The sequence below is a fragment of the Carassius carassius genome, chromosome 28 (genome assembly GCF_963082965.1).
Source record: "Carassius carassius chromosome 28, fCarCar2.1, whole genome shotgun sequence".
NCBI lineage: Eukaryota > Metazoa > Chordata > Actinopteri > Cypriniformes > Cyprinidae > Carassius > Carassius carassius.
In genome coordinates this window covers 13,520,184-13,540,379 of record NC_081782.1, presented here as the reverse complement: position 1 = coordinate 13,540,379, position 20,196 = coordinate 13,520,184, and the positions used below count along the sequence as shown (strand labels likewise).

At 38.9% G+C, this 20,196-nt stretch overlaps 1 protein-coding gene across 1 annotated transcript in view; it reads left to right on the top strand.

Moving 5' to 3' along the window:
* grik4 (glutamate receptor, ionotropic, kainate 4) overlaps window positions 1-20,196 on the top strand; it is a 355,049-nt gene that overhangs the window by 216,848 nt on the left and 118,005 nt on the right. The window contains exons 4-5 of the mRNA XM_059513707.1: window positions 12,500-12,664; window positions 19,442-19,539. Of these exons, the coding sequence (XP_059369690.1) occupies window positions 12,500-12,664; window positions 19,442-19,539 (263 nt within the window). The remainder of the gene's footprint in view (window positions 1-12,499; window positions 12,665-19,441; window positions 19,540-20,196) is intronic.

Here is a 20,196-nt window from a genome sequence, read left to right as displayed (position 1 = left end):
CAAATATTGTTATGGGGCACAATGCCTTACATCATTCAAGAGAGCTATATAGCCTCAGGTGGATCCTAAATGAAGGAGTTTAGGGTAGGAGAGCCTGGAGGGGGAGAGACAAGACAAACACAATGCCAGGAAGCATTTCAATCCTCTTGCATGGCAAACGCCGGGCAGCGTTTCAACAGTTCTTTATTTTGTGCTGGCAGCGTCTGGTGGGGTGTATTAGAAAAAGCTACACAGATCTCTCCACTGTCAATCCCACCTTAAAACACATCCGTTTACTGACGGCTGAGTCATTCTGGGTAGAGGACATGAATTTAAAAAAATAAATAAATCTGGCAGCTCTGTTCAAAAATATCTCCCACCTGCATCCTACCTGTTCACGCCTCAGTTCAGTGTCTTTTGAAAAAAGAGGGGCAAAAACACAGAGAAGCAAAGCTATTTTCCACACTGTCAAGATGAATGGCCGATTGCAGGTGGCCAGGAACAGAGAAGGAGTTCTCGAAAGCAGTTGTTTAAAATGCACTTTGTCTGTCCCATCTTTGCTCTTCTGTGATTTGGGCTGAACTGGAGTGGCAGATCTGATTTAGAATGTTGGTGCAAGGCACTGATTCTATAAACACACTCCCCAGTGTGAAGAGGCACTGTGCTGTAAATAATTTTGGAACCACAATCATCTGGATTTTTGTTTGTATGTCTATACATGTTCACATCACAGCAGATTTGATTTATTTTCCTTGTGCAATAACCCACTGTGACTGTGAATTCTAATACGGAGCACTAGAACTGCACAAGGTCAGTTTAGATGTGCTCTGCTGCCTTTGAGGTGATATCAGGGACCTTGACAGTGAGTCTCATTAAGCCCCACCTGATGGGTCTGTGGCTTACCGTGGGGATGAATGGTTATACTTCCTCTTTTAATCACTGGACCATGTGAACAAATCTATGCGAGGATCAACTCCCAAACCTCAAACCCAACCCACATAATCAATGTGAACACTTGGACTGCGTGAAAGAGGCAAACAATACCACTGTGCATAAAGCATAAGTAATTCTCAGTCTTTAACAGATGACAGCAGTGTTTGTTTCAAATGTTGTTGCTGTAGCTCAACTTGTAGAGCAAAGATTCAGCAGATGGTGGGTGACAAATAAAAAATGTCTGTCTATAAATAAATAACAAATATATAATTATATATATATATATATATATATATATATATATATATATATATATATATATTATAGAAGATTGAACCATACAAGATGACAGAGGCTGAGGACAGGCTGTGTTGTTTGCGCCAGGCTGGTTGGACATAGGAGAGATATGTGGAGGAACTTTTTGAGTTTTCCAACCAGGTGAGCTGGCGCAATGCTGCTTTTGGTGCGTGTTTCCTGCTGGAGCTGGATGATGACAATTCACTGTGATCTCACAACGTGCAATTTCCCCCTGATCGATCTGGTTGATCTTATCCTTTATTTGAATGGATCTTATTACGAAGTGTAAGAAGTAAGGGATAACTTAAAGTGGTTGCCCAACCCCTTCTGGAACACATCATGTCGCTCCAGCTCACTCCATGCCAGGAACCCCACATACCTTGCCAACGGCTCATACCCCCTTGGTGGAATTGATTTCAGAGCAGCCAGCCGGCATAACGATGGAGCAGCTGGCCGGTCTGTCTTCATGCTCGCTGGCCGCTTGCAAGCCAAGGCCACCGGCTGCTGCAATCTCAAGTTTGCCGGCCGCTCCATTGTCAAACCCGCCGGCCAATTCTCTCCCAAGACTTCAGCTGACAGCAGCAGTCTCCTTCACCTTGGCTCATAAAAGAAGGATGCGGAGAAAGAGACTGTAGGCTCCAGTGTCGAGTCCGCTCCAGTGTCGGCTCCAGCCCCTGAGTCCGCTCCAGTGTCGAGTCCGCTCCAGTGTCGGCTCCAGCCCCTGAGCTTGGTCCAGTGTTGGCTCCAGCCCCTGAGCCTGGTCCAGTGTTGGCTCCAGCCCCTGAGCCCGGTCCAGTGTTCCACCATAGCCCCTGAACTGCCTGATCCGCCCTGGAGGTCTTTTTCCCCATCCTGCTCCAGCCTCCAAGCCCCCCCCCCTCCAGTAGAATTGTTATGGCGTGGGATGTGCCTTCCAGGAGGGGGAGTAATGTCACTCCCATGGTTAGTTTTGTGTGTGTTGTCCTTCCCCATGTGCTCCATGTCCTAGTTTTCCCCCCATGTATGATTATGCCCTATTTTGGTCTGTCCTGTTCCTGTTCCAACTAAGTTACATTTTATTCAGCTGTGTCTTATTAATTGCCTTGTTTATAGTTCCTGGTGTTCCCCATTTTGTTCCTGAATTTATTCCCGTGTTTTCCTGAGCCCTGCGTTCGGTCTCAATTGTCATTTCTCTATGTCATTTTGGATTCCCTTTGGTTTTTGTTATTAAAAGTCTATTTTTGAGCAATCTCCTGCTTCTCCTTGCTCTGCGCTCCCTTTGATGTGTGACAACAGACTCATCAGTCAATATTTTAAAGACTCTGTCTGAGCTCAGTGGCACATTGCGCTTTTAACTTAATAGACCAACATTGCTTTTGAGTCCTCATGCCGTTCTACTGTCGTCTCTACATCATGTTGCCTCGCTTCACTGTAGCTCCGGCCTTCTTCTGTCTCTGTGTGAAATGAAATGTGAGCACCGCATTTCCACTATAAACACCTTCCTCACACAGCGTACAGTCAGGTATTGTTTGCTCTGTTGGCAAGCGATTTTGTCTGTTGTTTTATGCTGGTCTGGAAGCATCAGCTGGAGTCTCTGGAGCCGTGCAAGTGTGTGGGTAGGTGTGATTCTGCACTAAACGCTAGTGAATGTCTTTATGGTAATGATGTGTGTGCTTGTTTTTGGTGATGTTACAGTGCCACTTCGGTGGCAGGCAAAATAACAAATCCCTTGGTCAGATGTAGACTCCAGAGAGGCTATTACTGCAACCTGCTCTTTACTGGATGTGCAACCAATTGAATTTAGTCCACTGCAATTCTCCATCACACTCTCGATGTGGGAAAAAAAAGACAAGGAGGGACGATTTGGTGCTTAGCTTTGATAATGCCCTCTATGGAGTGCACTCTCCGTTCAGTGTAACAAGGAATTGTATGCTTAGCCTTCTGTTTACTGTAGGCAAGATAAGCACATAGAACAGAAAATGAGAAAGAGCAAAAATCTTCATCGTTAGTCTGGGCATGCTGCTATCTTCTGACATGTTTTGTACTGTACACTTCATCGCAGGAGGGAATGTCATGACAGAGAAAGGCAACAACCTTTAATTATTGTGAATCGTGTTATTCAGGAGAACAGCAGAGGGAATGAGGACAAGCCCTCAGAAACAATGACTTAATGAGCAGGAACGAAAGAGGCTAGAGAAGTGATTATGTTAGTATATGTATGTATATGGATATAGCAGAAGTACAGGTCCATTGACAGCAGAAGTATAGTAAAAACATAATACCGACCTTTATACCCTATCATAATGTCATAGTGATCACACTAGTGCCTTGTGAGTAATGTAAGTTTGATTTCGTATCATGTGAAAAAATTTTACCAGTAGAAGCTGTGTACATTGGAGCATGAATCTTAGCTGAATTAAAAGAATGCAAAATTTAAAATCCCAGGGATCACGATACCAACTAGGGGTTGTTATATATTTACGAAAGCGTCACTTAGCTAGTTTGAGAGTTACTGGTTTGATGATAAACCACGTTAAAATTCCTGACAGTATTTCTATTTCATAATTTAATTATAATTAAAATGTATTTGATCACTGCGATTTGAAAAACTCATGATAAATACTGTCTAGCATTGAACAAAATTAACAACAGTTTCCACTTTTGTGCAAACTTTTGTTGATTTCTCCATTTCTGAAAATGTTCAGGGCCACAAACTATACAAGTATACCAAAATTCATGCTTTTATGACAAAGTGAAGAATTTACCTCAAATTTTGCACATATCACCTGGACTATTAATTGGCTTTAAAGAAAATATCTACATGCCATTTAATTGGAAATGTCGAAGTATGCAACTTTTTCAATAGAGTATTCATTGTTTCCTGCAGCAGGAAGTCAGGTGGGAAGACAGGAGTGTCACGGGGTGGAGCAGAGGCAGATCCTGGGCGTTGTGTGTTTCTCCTCCTTCTCTATCCTGTATAAGTGTATGTGCTGAGTGATAAAGTGTGCGAAAAGGGATAAAAACAGGCAACTGAAGATGTAAACAATTATCTTGGCACACGCATCCCAAGGGCTGCACTCCAGTGGCAGGCAGGATGAGCAATTGGTGCCATTAATACCATCATTATTCCCATCTCTAATGGCCTCCCTTAGTGAACAAACACACACACACACACACACACACACACTACTATTACAGCTAAACACAGATAGCAATGAAAGCACAAACACACTCAGACACAAAGATCACCAGTCGTGATCAATGAGAGAGAAACTTTCTTACCCTTTCCCTGCTCATTTATCATTCCTGTAAAAAAGAGCTCTAGTGTATGCCACGCTTTACAGTCATAGGCTAGCTACATAAACCTTAAAACTGTGAATAGCAGATTCTCTCACAGCTAAAATATTTCAGCCTGTGTTTCAGTATAAAGTCTTGTACCTGTAAATGTGAGTCTGTCACCCAGCATGTTAAATAATGCAAACTGCACAGTTTGTCCACATTTAGGTTAAGTACACAATAAAATAGATGGTGCACTTTTGCACATTTGGGTGAAATAATTCAAAACACACAACTATGTGTGTTTGTGTGTGTGTGTGTGTGTGTATATATATATATATATATATATATATATATATATATATAAGGGGTGTAACGGTACGCAAAAATCACGGTTCGGTACGTACCTCGGTTTTAAAGTCACGGTTCAGTTCATTTTCGGTACAGTAAGGGAAAGAAATGCAAACAATAAACTGCAAGTTGTTTATTACTTTTTTTACAATTTGTTTACACTTTTTTTTTAAAATACTTTTTAATAAAGTATATATAAAATAAAAAAAGAATAAGAAATAAAATACTGCTGCAAAGTTCTCCACTAAATAAAATACTCTCAGTCTCAAACCAATATCATATAATAAAATATAATGAAAAATATAAATAAATAACTATGATTACAGTGCAGCATTACCAATCCCAGCTTGTAGTCCTGCTTATACTTAAAAAAATATATATATAACTTTTCCAAAGTGTAAAGTGCAGCATCAACAGTTTCAGTTTTTAGACCTGCTCAGATTTCGTTATTGCGTTGGACCGATCGGAGTTAAGAGCAAAGGTCTGTTTAAATGCCGACGGGAGCTGCGTTTGAATTACAATCGTTTTTTTCCTAGTTGTAGTGATGTTCACATTCGCGTGATGCCTTTTGAAAACCTTAGGCCGGTGACACACTGGCATATTGCACCTGTCAAACATAGTCTATTTTGCCGTCAATACTGTTGATGGTGTTCTTTATCAGTAGGCTTTATATTTATGCTCAACATGAAGTATAGATATTGTTGTTGTGAAGACAAGATCCTGGTCTGTCGGCAGTCTCCCTCTATGTCATATTACAGTAGCAGCAGCGCGCCAGCCCCGCGTCAGGCACGATTCTGTTGTGTAAAGACACAGAAAACGTGAAGTAGCCGTCACACAACTGACATGCAGCATTTCTTTGTACATGACATTTAATATGAATTAAAAATGTAAATGTGTTTAATTGAATATAATGTAAATAATTACAATTCTTGAAAAAAAAAAAACTAGACTGATGGAGATGTAATGGAAATATCGGTAGTGTGAGTAGTTCTTTGGCTGTTTGTGTTATTTCTTTCTAAGGCTTTATGTGCAGAGGCTTTTAAAACAATTAATTTTAATGCCCAACCAGGCTTTACTCATTTATTACACATTTCTCTAATTCCCTTGCCAATCCAACAAGACAAAGACCTCTTAAAAGGTGTGAATAATATACTTTTCCCCCTACAGACACATAATGTAAGACAAGTGAGTAAGATGTCCATAAAGCAATCAGTATTTTGATTTACTGAGACCTTGCGCCCTTTAGCTATAGATTCAGTTTTCAGCGGCTTGTCCAGGGGCTCCGCTAATTAGTGTCATTTCTGGAATTAGATGAGACTTGCTGTGGTGAAAATAAAAATTTAATTAGAATCTGTAATTAAAAGTTGATTTACGAGACAGATCATTCCCATTCAAAGATAGATGATATATCTGTTTAAAAAGCTTCAGCGCAGAGAAGAGCCATACAGAATTACATGTGAATGGGACCTTCACCAGCCCATTTTTATTCAAACAATCAGGTCATTCCAGATGGAGAAGAATGCAGACCATTAAACATTATTGATAACCTTGAAATAACTTTGGTTACAGCTTGATAGCAAACTGAATTTAAATCATATTTAAAACATCCTGCTGTTCCTTCATATAAAAGAACAGAGAGGTGGAATACTAATATCTAGTCTATTCTCATCAGTGACAAGGGTAAAAAGCCAGTCAATAATAAAGTCAAACAACCTTCGAAAGCATTTTAAGACTCACTATTCATCATTTGATAGTGCAGATCCCTCTGTAAAACTGTGATGTTGGCCTCTGAAGTGTTTTATCTCCCAGGTCTTTGCTTTTGCTGTAGTTATATCCTCTTTCGTCTCGATGGGATGAAGTGGAGAGCAGATCTAAGTAGTTCAAATCTGATACGTAGATACCCAATGTAAGCAGCCTATTGCAGTGTTGTTGGGCTTTCAGGAGGCTGTGTGCCCAGACGGCCAATGTATAGATAAGCTAAGCCCCATGACAATGCATCTTAATCTTGTACCGTAAAACTCCTCTCCTAAAGGACAAACATATCTTAGTGTCAGTGTACCAATGCATTAAAAAGCTGAGCAAATCAGATTTAAGCTGTTGAAATCTATTTTATTTACAGTAATCTGTTCTGCTGAATATATATATATACAGTACAGACCAAAAGTTTGGACACACCTTCTCATTCAAAGAGTTTTCTTTATTTTCATGACTATGAAAATTGTAGATTCACACTGAAGGCATCAAAACTATGAATTAACACATGTGGAATTATATATGGAATTATATACATAACAAAAAAGTGTGAAACAACTGAAAATATGTCATATTCTAGGTTCTTCAAAGTAGCCACCTTTTGCTTTGATTACTGCTTTGCACACTCTTGGTATTCTCTTGATGAGCTTCAAGAGGTATTCACCTGAAATGGTCTTCCAACAGTCTTGAAGGAGTTCCCCGAGAGATGCTTAGCACTTGTTGGCCCTTTTGCCTTCCGTCTGTGGTCCAGCTCACCCCTAAACCATCTCGATTGGGTTCAGGTCCGGTGACTGTGGAGGCCAGGTCATCTGGCGCAGCACCCCATCACTCTCCTTCTTGGTCAAATAGCCCTTGATGCCTTCAGTTTGACTCTACAATTTTCATAGTCATGAAAATAAAGAAAACTCTTTGAATGAGAAGGTGTGTCCAAACTTTTGGTCTGTACTGTATATATATATATATATATATATATACAAGTGTGGTAACATAATTTCAACAGTAGGTGGCTGCAAGCGACTGTCTTCATGCTGTAAGTGAATAACCGAATCATCATTCAGTCAAATGTTTAGGTCAACACCACTGATTCATTCAGAAACAAAACAAGTAGTGTGAGTCTTTTAAATTAAGCTTATTATTTACCCAATTTGTTCAAAACCACTGATTCATTCAGTGGCTAAATAAGTGATTTAAATATTTGAATCATTCATTCAAATGACTCGTTCAAAAATAATAATAGTCTTGGCCACTTGAGAGCACGTGCGTGCGACAGGAAGAAAGTACACAAGACTGTACCATGTCTTCAAAATGCCAAAGCACATTGTCCCTAACACACACTCCGGAGTGCTATTCAAGGCTTAGTGTATCCCATCATGCATCATGTTTTGGAATAAATCATGAGATTTTTGCAAAAATATTGCCAGAGGTCACGGAAACCTTTCCAATGTAAGTTAAATATTAATATAATAATTAGATATTATTACATATATTTTTGAGAAAAAGCAGCAATCCGGCTATAGTGTCATATTGCTCATATATATTTACTGGATATTTTAGTAGTTTTAACATTATCATTGATTGTTTATCTCTCTAGCATAGCGATTTTTTAAATGCAAGAACACAAAATGTAAACGCTTTCTAAGAAACATGACTGATTGAAACAGAACAAATTGACTGTTGTTTAAGGGATAGTTCACCTTCAGTTGCTGGTCTCCATTGACTTGCATAGTGCCCCCCCCCCCCCACCCAGCAAATGAAGATGAACTATAATTTATAACCTGCTAGACAATTTTGAAAAAATGTATTTTGCACATCCCTAGTTGCAGGTTCAGCAAGGTAAAGATGGTAAATGTGTTCTTTTAACCGAACAAGAGACACTCCCACAGCAGAGTAGTCTGTTAAACTGGGCTTGATACTGAAATATCCTCAGTGGGTTATTTTTATTTGCCTCAAATTTGTTGCTCACAACATGCATCATAAAGGAGCATACATAAATGATCAAACAATAGTTATTGTGGCCTCCCTTGAGATCATGATGTTCTCTGTTCTGCCTTTATACGAGAAAGACGATATTTAAATAACTACTACACTGTAAAATAAATAAATACCTTTTGTAGCTACATCATGTACAACATCAAGTTCTTTTGTGTTGGTAAAGCGCTTTCAGCTGTTTGAAGGAAAGTTAATGAGTGTGCTTTAATGTCATTACTGTTGGCAGTTTGTTCTTTGATAATCAGTCTAGCATAATGGCTGTATAAATGTCACAATCAAGATTCTGCTGCTTTGACGCTCTTCAAGCCTCATTTGGATCGAACGCTTGAAATGCAAAAGCATATTAAATGGCAGTTAGTGCGCTTAAAGGTGTTGCAATTGTCCATTTTATCTGCATTCAGTCACTCTGGTTGATTAAGTATGTGATGGTGCTTATTTAATAGGCGTTTGTACACTGGACAAACCACTTGAGTGATGAGTTCCTTTCTCCTCACAGTACTGCAATGGCTGGTCTGTTTTGACTACTGTTAGCCAACAGCCCAGTGGGAGCAGCAGCACAAGGTGATTTTCAGAGTTTAGTGGCTTTATTATGGTGACAATGTAGTGTTGAACGGGCCTGTGGGACATACTATAAACCCCCATGTATTGTAAGATCAAATGGTTTGTTTCATTGTTTCTTTAGCCTGCAGGATACATAGTGGTTTGCGAGCTGCACAGGTTAATAAGTAGTTCGAAGAAATATAGTGCAATAGAATCTAACTTCAGAAACAGAGTGCACATAAACAAATGCACAATATAAATATATAAGGCAGTGGGTAATGCTAAGGAGGTGTGTAATATCTGGAGAGAGTGAATTATGTACACATTAGCATTCCCATTTGTCTAAAGTTGAGCTACTCAGCTGTGCAGGAATGAAGGCTCCCTTATTTAACAACTGTGGTGCTATTATGAGGGCAAAGGTTCGAATCTGGCTGGCATCATGCAATTTTTCAACCTTCCCTCTTGTTATTTTCTGTCTCGCTTCACTTAGCTGTCAAATAAAGCCCTGATGTTTTTTTGTGGGGAGGCAGGTTTGAATTAGGTCTGTGTCATATCCAATTGTCCAATTTATAACATTGCCATTTCATATCTTGCTTAATTTTTCTATTAACGTTCGGTCAAACCACCCAAAGTTTTAATCTTTTAGGAGCCAGGATGCTTTTGTATAGGGACCAATTCTCACTATAAGTAGTTTGACCTGTTATTAACATATTGGCTGTTCATTGGTACTTATAAAGCATATGTTCTGCTTGATCATATTCTACATCCCTAATCCTACCTAATACCTAAACTTTACAACTACCTTACTAACTATTAATAATCAGCAAATTAGGATTTTACTGAGGCAGAAGTCATATTTAATGGTTTGATAAAAGCGAGAATTGGACCTTAAAATAAAGTGGGAACCCTAAAAGTTTCCTTTGTATGCATTATATCAAAATATCCAGTCTTTAACATCACCATTACTTTGTCTAGCTTCATTTATCAGCCAGAAAGCCCAAAAGCTTCCACCATTTTGAATCTGGTCTGAAACATACTGTATCTGATTCCCCCTTTTTTATTTTGTTTCTGATCAGTCAAAATGCCCAAAATGCCCAAAAGTTTTCATTATTTAGAAGTTATGGTGCTCGTATGGAAAAAACAGGTCTGCCCTGCAACATATCCAATTCCTTAATCTTTAATTTAATTTCCTGCCTTTCTTTACTCAAAGTCCAAAAAGCTCATAAATACATTTAGACTTAAAATTGATTTAAAGCACACACATTGCTGCACATGCTACTTATGGATAGTATCAATATGCACTAAGACAAGGACGGTGCTGCTCACACCATAACTGTCAGCCCTGGTATCCATGCACATTACACAATGCGTTTCATGCTCCGGCACACGCTGCTGCTCACCATCGATTCCTCTAAAAGGGTCAGCAGCCAAGCCAATACTAGAAGATTGAATAGAACCTCGTCTGCAGTGGACCTCCACACTGCTCAGAGTCTCATACCGCAATGCCTTTAAAATGTCATTGCCCCGCAACAGATCTCCCCTTCTGATATTTTTACCCTGCGCTAGGATTCCATTTAGCACTGGCAATTCCAGTTTCTTGCTTTGACATCTACATTTGCGACCGCGGATTGGGGACAAGAACAGAACCTCAGGGCTCAGCGCGGGGCCAGTGTTTCCATTTGGCGCTCTTTGTTGCGAGATTTGGGGGTGAACACTGGGAGAATTGCCCAATATGAGCTTTCTCCACTTAGAGTATGCTGTGAGAACAGCCTTTTGCTTTCGGCTGTGACAGAGGGGAGGGTTTGTGAGAAGATGAGTTAGCTTGCATTGGAGACAGAATTACCATCTTTTCCTGTAATCTTTTTCTTATTTGGTTGAAGATGACTGTTTTAAAGTGAATAAATGTTTGTTTTAGGAATTCATTTCCTGTGAACATACGCTACTACAGGTATTACAGAAGGGAAAACTTCTGTAATGAATGTGGCTTTGCCCCAAATGTGACAGCACATTAATTGTTAATACATTTTTTGTTAAATATTCCTGAATCTGTTTGAGAAGCAAGAATCTATGTTTTTTTTTTCTCGCAGAACACATTAACTCAAATTGGACTCCTGTATATAGTAATTTAATTGCTTTTTACCCAAAAGCACATTAAAATTGCAAAAAAAAAATGTGTGGCTTAACTGCCTTCACTGCTCCGCCTCAAGCGAATACATTTAATCACATTTACAACACACCGTGGATCTCCATTTACCATCTCTAAACAAACATCTCGATATTTATGGCAGTCTCAAGTGGATTGTTATTTATATTGCCCTTTTTTTAATGGGAGGACTCTCATGGCTGATTCGGTCTTGTTTGAATTAAATCATTAAAACGTTCTGAATCACTGCAGCTCCATTTATGCATTATGTAATTTTTATTTATTTATTTTGTATGATGATTGTACAGTCCAAGATTAGAAGGGGTTTGCTTACTTTCAATGCAATATGTATGAACACAAGCATGAACTGTTCTAGCATGCTGTTCTTGTCAGGGTTTGACAACTGGCATTAAAAAGTCTTTATAATCGTGCACAGTTTCAGTGCTGCAGTGTAAATAAAGCACTTTCAGGGCAACGCATGTGAGTCATACCACAAATTCAGGGTCACTGGAGAGCTAATTATGTGTTGGCTTAAAGAACAGTGGAAAATAAACCATTTCAATATGCCAACATGACAGGTAACAGAAATATCACAATGATAGTTTGAAAATAGGTTGACATTCATCAAAAGTGAAAGACGTTCACCTATAGTGGTTTTGAAGTGATGGCAGGGGCATGCATAAAGCTTTCCATCTGCAGTTTTGTGCAAAAAGTGGGAATTTTGCTGTTGAATCGATGTCAGACATCGTTAGACTTTTCTCATGTAAATGTAAATGTTATTTGCTTTACATAGATTTTAATATCCTTGAGCGTCAGATACTGGCTGTGACATATATTGTTGCTAAGCCTTATTCTAAGCATGGAATATGGATTCACTAAATATGGATTCACAAAAGTGAGCATACAGTATGTACACTAATAGCACTAAGCAGCCAGTGACTATAAACATATAAGCAAGGATATTGGATATTTACTACACAACATTGTGACAGAGTCATTCATAGCAAAACACTACATGGAGCACTTGTGTCAGTCTACCAAGAAAACTGTCAAAGAACAGCATTAATCTTGTCTACTATGAACGAATGCTCTTTAATATGCAAACAAAGTTGGCCCAGAAGCACTTGTGTCTACATTCTTCACTGTTTTGAATGATTTCTGCAGTATCATGAGGACTTCTTAATCTTGTCACAGTTGTGTTTTCGAAATAACTTGTCTCACTTTCTGGTTCTCTCTCTGTCTTCTTGAACTGTGTCCCAGCTGCCATTCTTGATGACCCCATGGAGTGTAGCCGCGGGGAGCGACTGGCCATCACTCTGGCGAAAGACAGCATCAACCGTTCCAGCAACCGCTCCACCACAGGGAAGCTGGAGGTGGACATCTTTGAGCTGCTCCGAGACAGTGAATACGAGACAGGGGAAACTAGTGAGTATTCAAATGAGTTATATCATTTTTGAGATGTATATCATTTTAAATACAGTATAATTTCTATACATTGTATACATATACATATATATATATATATATAAGGGGTGACTCCGAATAGTTGACAGTTCGATTCGAGGAGCCTGATTCAATAACCAATCTCACAGTCAAATATTCGCAGGGTGTTATGATTATGCCATTTAGACCATATGGGGGAGCTCAAATTTCACATAGAACTACCAGTTTTCTCTCAATAAGTTAAAGGGTTAGTTCACCCTAGAATTAAAATTCCTCCATCTTCTACCCACCCTCGAAGCATCCTGGGTGTATGTGACTTTCTTCTTTCAGAATAACTCAATCTGAGTTATATTAAATATTGTCCTTGCTCTTCCAAGCCTTTCAATGGGGGTAAGCAGGTGTTTGTTCTCAGCAGTTCAGAAGACGTTAAATAAAGTGCGTGCATCTGTAATAAAACGTATCTCACACAGCTCCGGGGGGTGAATAAAGGCCCCCTGTAGTGAATCCATGCGTTTTTGTCAGATAAATATCCAAATTTGAAATGTAATAAACACTTTTTTTCTCAATTCTGCTGACTGCGGGGAACCAGTAGACACCTCCCCCCAAACCCCACAAAGCTTTTATTCAGCAGTTGAAGGTATTATAATGATTCACAGTTAAAGGCAAATTATGAGATAATTGTGTCCTCATGAGGGCATTCCTTCTGCAAGACATGCACTGAAGACTTATTTAAACAGCAAAACTTTGTTATTTAAGTATGAGCATGTCCCTGATATCTTTTACATCTTCTAAAGGAAATAAAAATTTTCTTGTTTTAATATTTTCCAACTTTTGTAATGAAGTGCAGTCACACAAGTAAAAATAGGCTTATATACATGCTTAAATAGAGTGTCTGTCAGTTTCATCTCTCCATATGTTCTTGGCTGGTAGCAGATTCTGTGATAAAGAAAGGGACCATTATGTGAAAGCAATTAAATTAACAGGTTTTCAAGTGTGCTGTCATATTCTGATGTCTTTGTAGTCAGAAGGTATGCAGGAATTTATTGGAACAATTAATTGTTTCCTTGGTTACTGTAAAGCCATTCTTTAAGGCCAGCTATTACACCATATACAAATTACATTACAGACATTTTATTAACACAAACTGCAATTAGATTCAGTTTTCAACTGGATCTATATCAATCTGAATTTAAGAGATTTATTTATTAACTTGTTTATTTCACAAATTGACTGCAGAAAAAAATAGTGCAGAATCTGAAACATTCTTTAATTTTGTTGTACATTTTTGTTTTAAATTTTACAAAATCATTTATTTAGTTTTATATTTCACAACAATTACATTTTGCAAAATCACTTATTTATTTTAACTATGAGCATAATTTAAAGGGGAAAAGTTAACATGAATTTTGGGTCATAATATTTTGTTTTACATTTTGAAGTATCATAAATCTTTAAGTTTATTGGTTTTGAATCTGAGATTTTCAGTGTGGGCTCAGACTTTGAAATTCACTCTGCCTTTAAAATTTAAACCGACAGTCAGTGGGTTTCAAATGAATAGTGTGAATAGTGTTTACTTTAACAACTGCCAGTCAATCTTTGTGTGCCTTCTTTACTCTGATGCCGTAGATTTAATAATGTTTCCCTTGCGAATCCTGAATCGAATAGCGTTGGGGAGAACAAAATAGAGTTGCTCACTCACAGAGGGATATTAAACATGACTACTGTCAATGAAAGTAGGCGGCACTAAAATCAGGAGACGACGAGCTGTAATTTAAACAATCAGAGCTGTTGAGACACATGGCAGTTAAGGATGAAAAGCCTGGATGAAAAAATCCTGGTTTCTCTGGGCTTATGAGGCAGAGCCATTAAAATGCCCCTCCTGATAGATATAAACAGTTTTCTTTTGCTCTCTATACGGTTAGCCGCACAACCCTGTTTGGTCTAATTCAGTATTGTAATAGCTTGCAGTATGCAGGAATTGAATTAGAAATGGATCAGTGACACTCCCAGGAATGGAGAAATGTCACACCGCCGCTACCTGCCCTAGCATACTCGCGTCTGAAATCGCTGAAGCCTGCATCTTCCCTCATCCCACATTGTGTGTGTGTTTGCGTGTGGTCTGCATACTAATGTTTGTGATCTGAAGTGAACAAAGACGTCCTGATGCCAGCCACAATCCATGGTCCACAGTGTCTTTTGTGAAAGATTGTTTGGCAACCCAAAATTGTTCTTTTGTGGCATCACTGCAAAAATCCCTTTTGGAAGATTTGTTTTTTAAAGGGATACTCCACCCTTAAACATTATCATTAATCACTTACTACCATGTCGTTTCAAACCCGTAAAAGTCTTCTTAACACAATTTAGGATATTTTGGATGAAAACCGGGAGGCTTATCTGTCCAAGTAAATGACACTGTCAAGGTCCAGAAAGGTTTGAAAGACATCATCAGAATAGTCCATCTGCCGTGAGTAGGTGCGTTTACATTGGACACTTTTTGCTTCCATCAGAATTAATTCAGTCTGATTGACGAATTCGAGCGTAGTGTTTAAATGACCACTAAATAAAGTGATCAGGTTGATATGCGTTTATATGTCACAAGCTTCTGATCGGATTTACTCTTTTGACATGTGCATACTGTATGCATATACAGAGTTTCCTGATGCTGTGGCATACTGTTTTAAAAAGCACACGTGATATTTATCTACTTCAGGTCCTAATTACACGACGACCAGCACATTAACTGTTGTGCTGCTTAATGTTACTAAAAAAAAAAAAAAAAAAAAAAAACAAGTAGTAAAAGTGCTCCTTCCCGCACCCAAAAACAGTCACCTGTTGATGAGAGTCTTAAACAAGGACTGGTGGGACGTTGTCCTGCTCCACTTCACAGACACTGAGTGAAAGGGGAGTTTTATAATGATGGGACACTTTTAATGACACTTCATTCGCCTGGAAGAACAACTCGTTCCGCACGTCACACATCATTACGCTATTTCTACATCACTGCGCATGCGCAGTACTTTCCAGTTTCGGTTTTCAATCCGATCAAGTGTTTATCATGTCCTTTCGCTCGGATTACAAAAGGAATAAACCACCCCTTACAATCCGATCGAAATTTTTGTCGGATTTGGCCAATTCAATCCGATTGACGTGTTTACATCCTGATTGTGCTTCTAGCCCTATTACGATCGGATTAGTAGGGTCCATGTAAACGCATCTAGTGGTTTAACCGTAAGGTTATGAAGCGACGAGAAAACTTTTTGTACACGAAGAAAACAAATATAATGACTTTATTCAACAATTTGTATCCTCTGTGCATCACTGTAGCACCATTTTGGAGATTATGTACTGAAAGTAAGCTGTCAGCTGTGCTGCACAGATGCGCTGTTTTCATTCAAATCAAAGCGTAAATACACATAGAAAACGTATCCTTGTGTCGCGGCTGACACAGAAGAGTGTATGCTGCTTACATTCAGTGCATATTCTCCAAAATGGCGCTACATTGATGCAGAGAGACAGAGGAGAACATTTTTTGAATAAAGTCGTTATTTTGGTTTTCTTCAGGTACAAAAAGAAATCTTGTCCTCTGGTCACAATTGAAAGCTAGGCAGGCACTAATATAAAGTAGCCTAATACTAAATTGAATGAATGTTAAATAATTCAAAGTAATGGAGAAGTGGCCAAATCAGTCAGCAGGACACCAGGATTTTTCCTGACTGACTGCAGGGCTGCAGGCTGTAGCCTACACACATCAATGCCGGTTTTCATCCAAAATATCTCAAATTATGTTCCGAAGACAAACAAAGCTTTTACGGGTTTGGAATGACATGGGGGCAAGTGATTATTGATAAAATTTTCCTTTTGGGGTGGAGTAACCCTTTAAGAATCATATACTACTAATTGAGCACGGAGTTAGTTCAGTCAGGCCACGGAGGCATAGTCTGCGACCAGCTGATGCGGTCAGCTGTCAAATCGCTCCAATCACTACCATTCTCCTATTAGACAAGGGGACATACAGTACAGACCAAAAGTTTGGACACACCTTCTCATTCAAAGAGTTTTCTTTATTTTCATGACTATGAGTGTGACATGAGTCACACTGAAGGCATCAAGGGCTATTTGACCAAGAAGGAGAGTGATGGGGTGCTGCGCCAGATGACCTGGCCTCCACAGTCACCGGACCTGAACCCAATCGAGATGATTTAGGGGTGAGCTGGACTGCAGACAGAAGGCAAAAGGGCCAACAAATGCTAAGCATCTCTCGGGGAACTCCTTCAAGTCTGTTGGAAGATCATTTCAGGTGACTACCTCTTGAAGCTCATCAAGAGAATGCCAAGAGTGTGCAAAGCAGTAATCAAAGCAAAAGGTGACTTTTTTGAAGAACCTAGAATATGACATATTTTCAGTTGTTTCACACTTTTTTGTTATGTATATAATGCCATATATAATTCCACATGTGTTAATTCATAGTTTTGATGCCTTCAGTGTGAATCTACAATTTTCATAGTCATGAAAATAAAGAGAACTCTTTGAATGAGAAGGTGTGTCCAAACTTTTGGTCTGTACTGTATATACGTGGCACTACTGCTCGGTAAGTATGCTCAAATGGTTCGCAACCCTCCCTCCCCCTTATAAGCATGAGCATATTACCGCGCACCTTCTGCTTGTCGTCTCTTTGTTTCAGATCACTAAGGCTTTCAAGTCCCGGTTGGCATGGACCTCACTGCTGAGAGACACTCATCCTCTTAACCAAGCTATAGGATAGACGTCCCACTGCCACATCTACACGATTACCACTGTTTGCTTTTAAAGACATTATTAAGTGTCTTAATTGTCATGTATTTCCAAGCTGATGGTTCCGGGGGGGTTAATGTTACCTCTTGTAGCTCTTGTATGTTCAATTACTTTGGGAGCAAGAACCCCCATAAGGAAGCATACCGCCAAAGATAAATTGAGTTCAATAAACTCAAGTAACTTGCAAAAGTGGTCCTGTCTGAATTAGTGTTAATGCCAAGAAATCATGAGATTATTTGTGATTAATTGCATTAACAAGCTGAAAGCCGTATTAAGAGAAATAACAGTGCACAGCAAGGTTGACATGAATCCATAAGGGTGTCCACCTCCTGTAGGCTACACTTGATTTCCAACTGAGAGCAGTTGACCTGTGAAATCAATGATTGTGTATTCACTGTAGCAAAGTGTAGTGATCCTTAAAATGCTGCTCATCACCATTCAGGGCAGTGCAGTGATATGCTTGCAATGTATTATGGGGAGACAAGTAAAAGAGGCTTCCACAGGTGTATGCATTTCATTGGTTACTATGAGATTATGAAAAAAAACTCTGCATCAACTGGTGCTTTGTAATCACATTGTTTCCCTTTCCTTTGTTCCCAGCATGTCCTGCTTAAGTGCTCAGAGCACCAGTATCTGGCTCATAAACTGCCCACACCATCATAATTAAAACAGAAAGGGATTATAAACCCATGTGAAATGACACTCTGTTAGAGTTCAGACCGTTGCCCTGCTCGTGTGTGAAACAAATCTACTTCTTACTCCTCCTCCTGCTCCTAATCACAAATATAATTTCAAAACACTCTTCACTCAAAGGTCAGTTAATAATAAAATGTAATTTTATGTGAGAGACTGAAAAAGAGCAGATTAATAACAGTGCTAAGCCTCTGATAGATTGTGATAATAGTGGGCTCTTTAAAACTCGTTCTTGAATAAAATGGAATTATTTGGGAACAGATTTATTTTAGAACAGATTGAGTGGACACCAAAGGTTCAGGTTTTGGCTGAGTAGCATGGACCATTAGCCTCTGTTGGTAGATTCAGTAACTACACCATCTGGACCCAAAAATCATATTTCTCTATTGAAGGTTGTTCCAAAGTAGGCATTTGTTCTAATGGAGTATATCTGTTTGCAAGCAAACATGTAAATATTTTAAATATAGCATTATATTAGATGAGTTCCTTATGTACTGTATGTAATTTCATATTTCTTGTCAACAGTGTCAATATCCCAAAAAAAACACTGCTTTTTATTTTCTGTGTAAATATATATTTCTTCTTATTAAAGTTACAAAAGTGATTTAGTCAATGGCAGTGAGAGATTTTCTTTTGATGTTTGATTAACATAAATGACAGACAGCAGGAATATTAGACTGCTGTCACTTTAAGAGCTGCCCAGCTCCAATATACTGTTACACATGTGTTTTCTTTCAAAGCTGTTTGCTTCGTCTTAAGACCTAAATTACTATCTTAACAAGAATACTTTCAAAGACATACAGGTGCATTTTGACATACAGGTGTGTATTTAACTGTTCAAAGTCTATAAAGATTAAAGATAGAAAAAAAACATCTTGACATGCAAAATGATATAGCAAAATGATTTCTCTTTCGGTGCTGATTGTGTTTCAGTGGCTTTAAATCACCTGTTTTTAAATCTATTATTATTATAATTGCCTTTAAATTGGTGTCATCATCAATTAATTGCAGCTCCAAAAGTAATTAGTCACATATTGTTTTCATTGAAATTTCAAATCACCTGTGCCAGCCAAACAACTGGCATTGCGATGAATGAGTATGCTAAAATCCTCTGTACTTTTTGCTTTGTTTGGGTATAACAGACTTACATGGCAGATACGCTATACTTGAATAAAAATGGGCTGGGGCAGCACTCTTGGCAGGGTAACATCTTGCTTTCCTTCTGCTCTCTGTCTGTAATAAATGACAGTTGGTCTTTCCTTTAACTATTGACAGTGTGCCAGATCATGTCCAAGGGGGTTGTGGCGGTCCTGGGTCCTTCTGCCAGCCCAGCATCCAACTCCATCATCAGTAATATCTGCGGTGAGAAAGAGGTGAGTGCTGGCATTGGCTCTCTTTTGTCATGAGCGCAACATACCAAAGCCCAGATCATATTACCAAGTAATCATTCATATCATTACCGTAATGACCCGTGTGGTCAGTGACACGCTCTAAAAATGATCCCTAACCACAGCTGATGAACACAACAACCAAATGGCAGGCGTTAAGCCATGACTACAGTGTGCAGCTGTAATTAATAAATACATAAATGATTATTGACACATCATGCTCAGCAATCCCATCGTTCTGAAGTCAACTTTCCTATAAGCATTTGTTCTGCCGCTGGCAAACATGAAGACACAAGCAAACAGACTAAGTAAATTACTAAGGGAAGAATTAAATAACGCGGGTTAACAGAGAATTTATATTGATTAATTGCCGCCGTGATGCAGACTGAATTGTTTGGAGCAGTTTCTCGCTCCGTCAGACAGTAAAGTTAACTTTAAAGCACAGAGAACAAAAGAGACCTGGATGAAGTGAAATATTTTCATTCATTCGCTTGAAACCAACCGCCGATTCATTCTATCTTAATTCCAGTTGTCCTATGTGAATGCTTTAATGTCTTTTAATGGATTTCTAGCTGACATAATGTCGTCACAAGTCAGTGCAAAATTATATGTGGATTTTCTTCCAAAGCAGCAGTCAGAAGA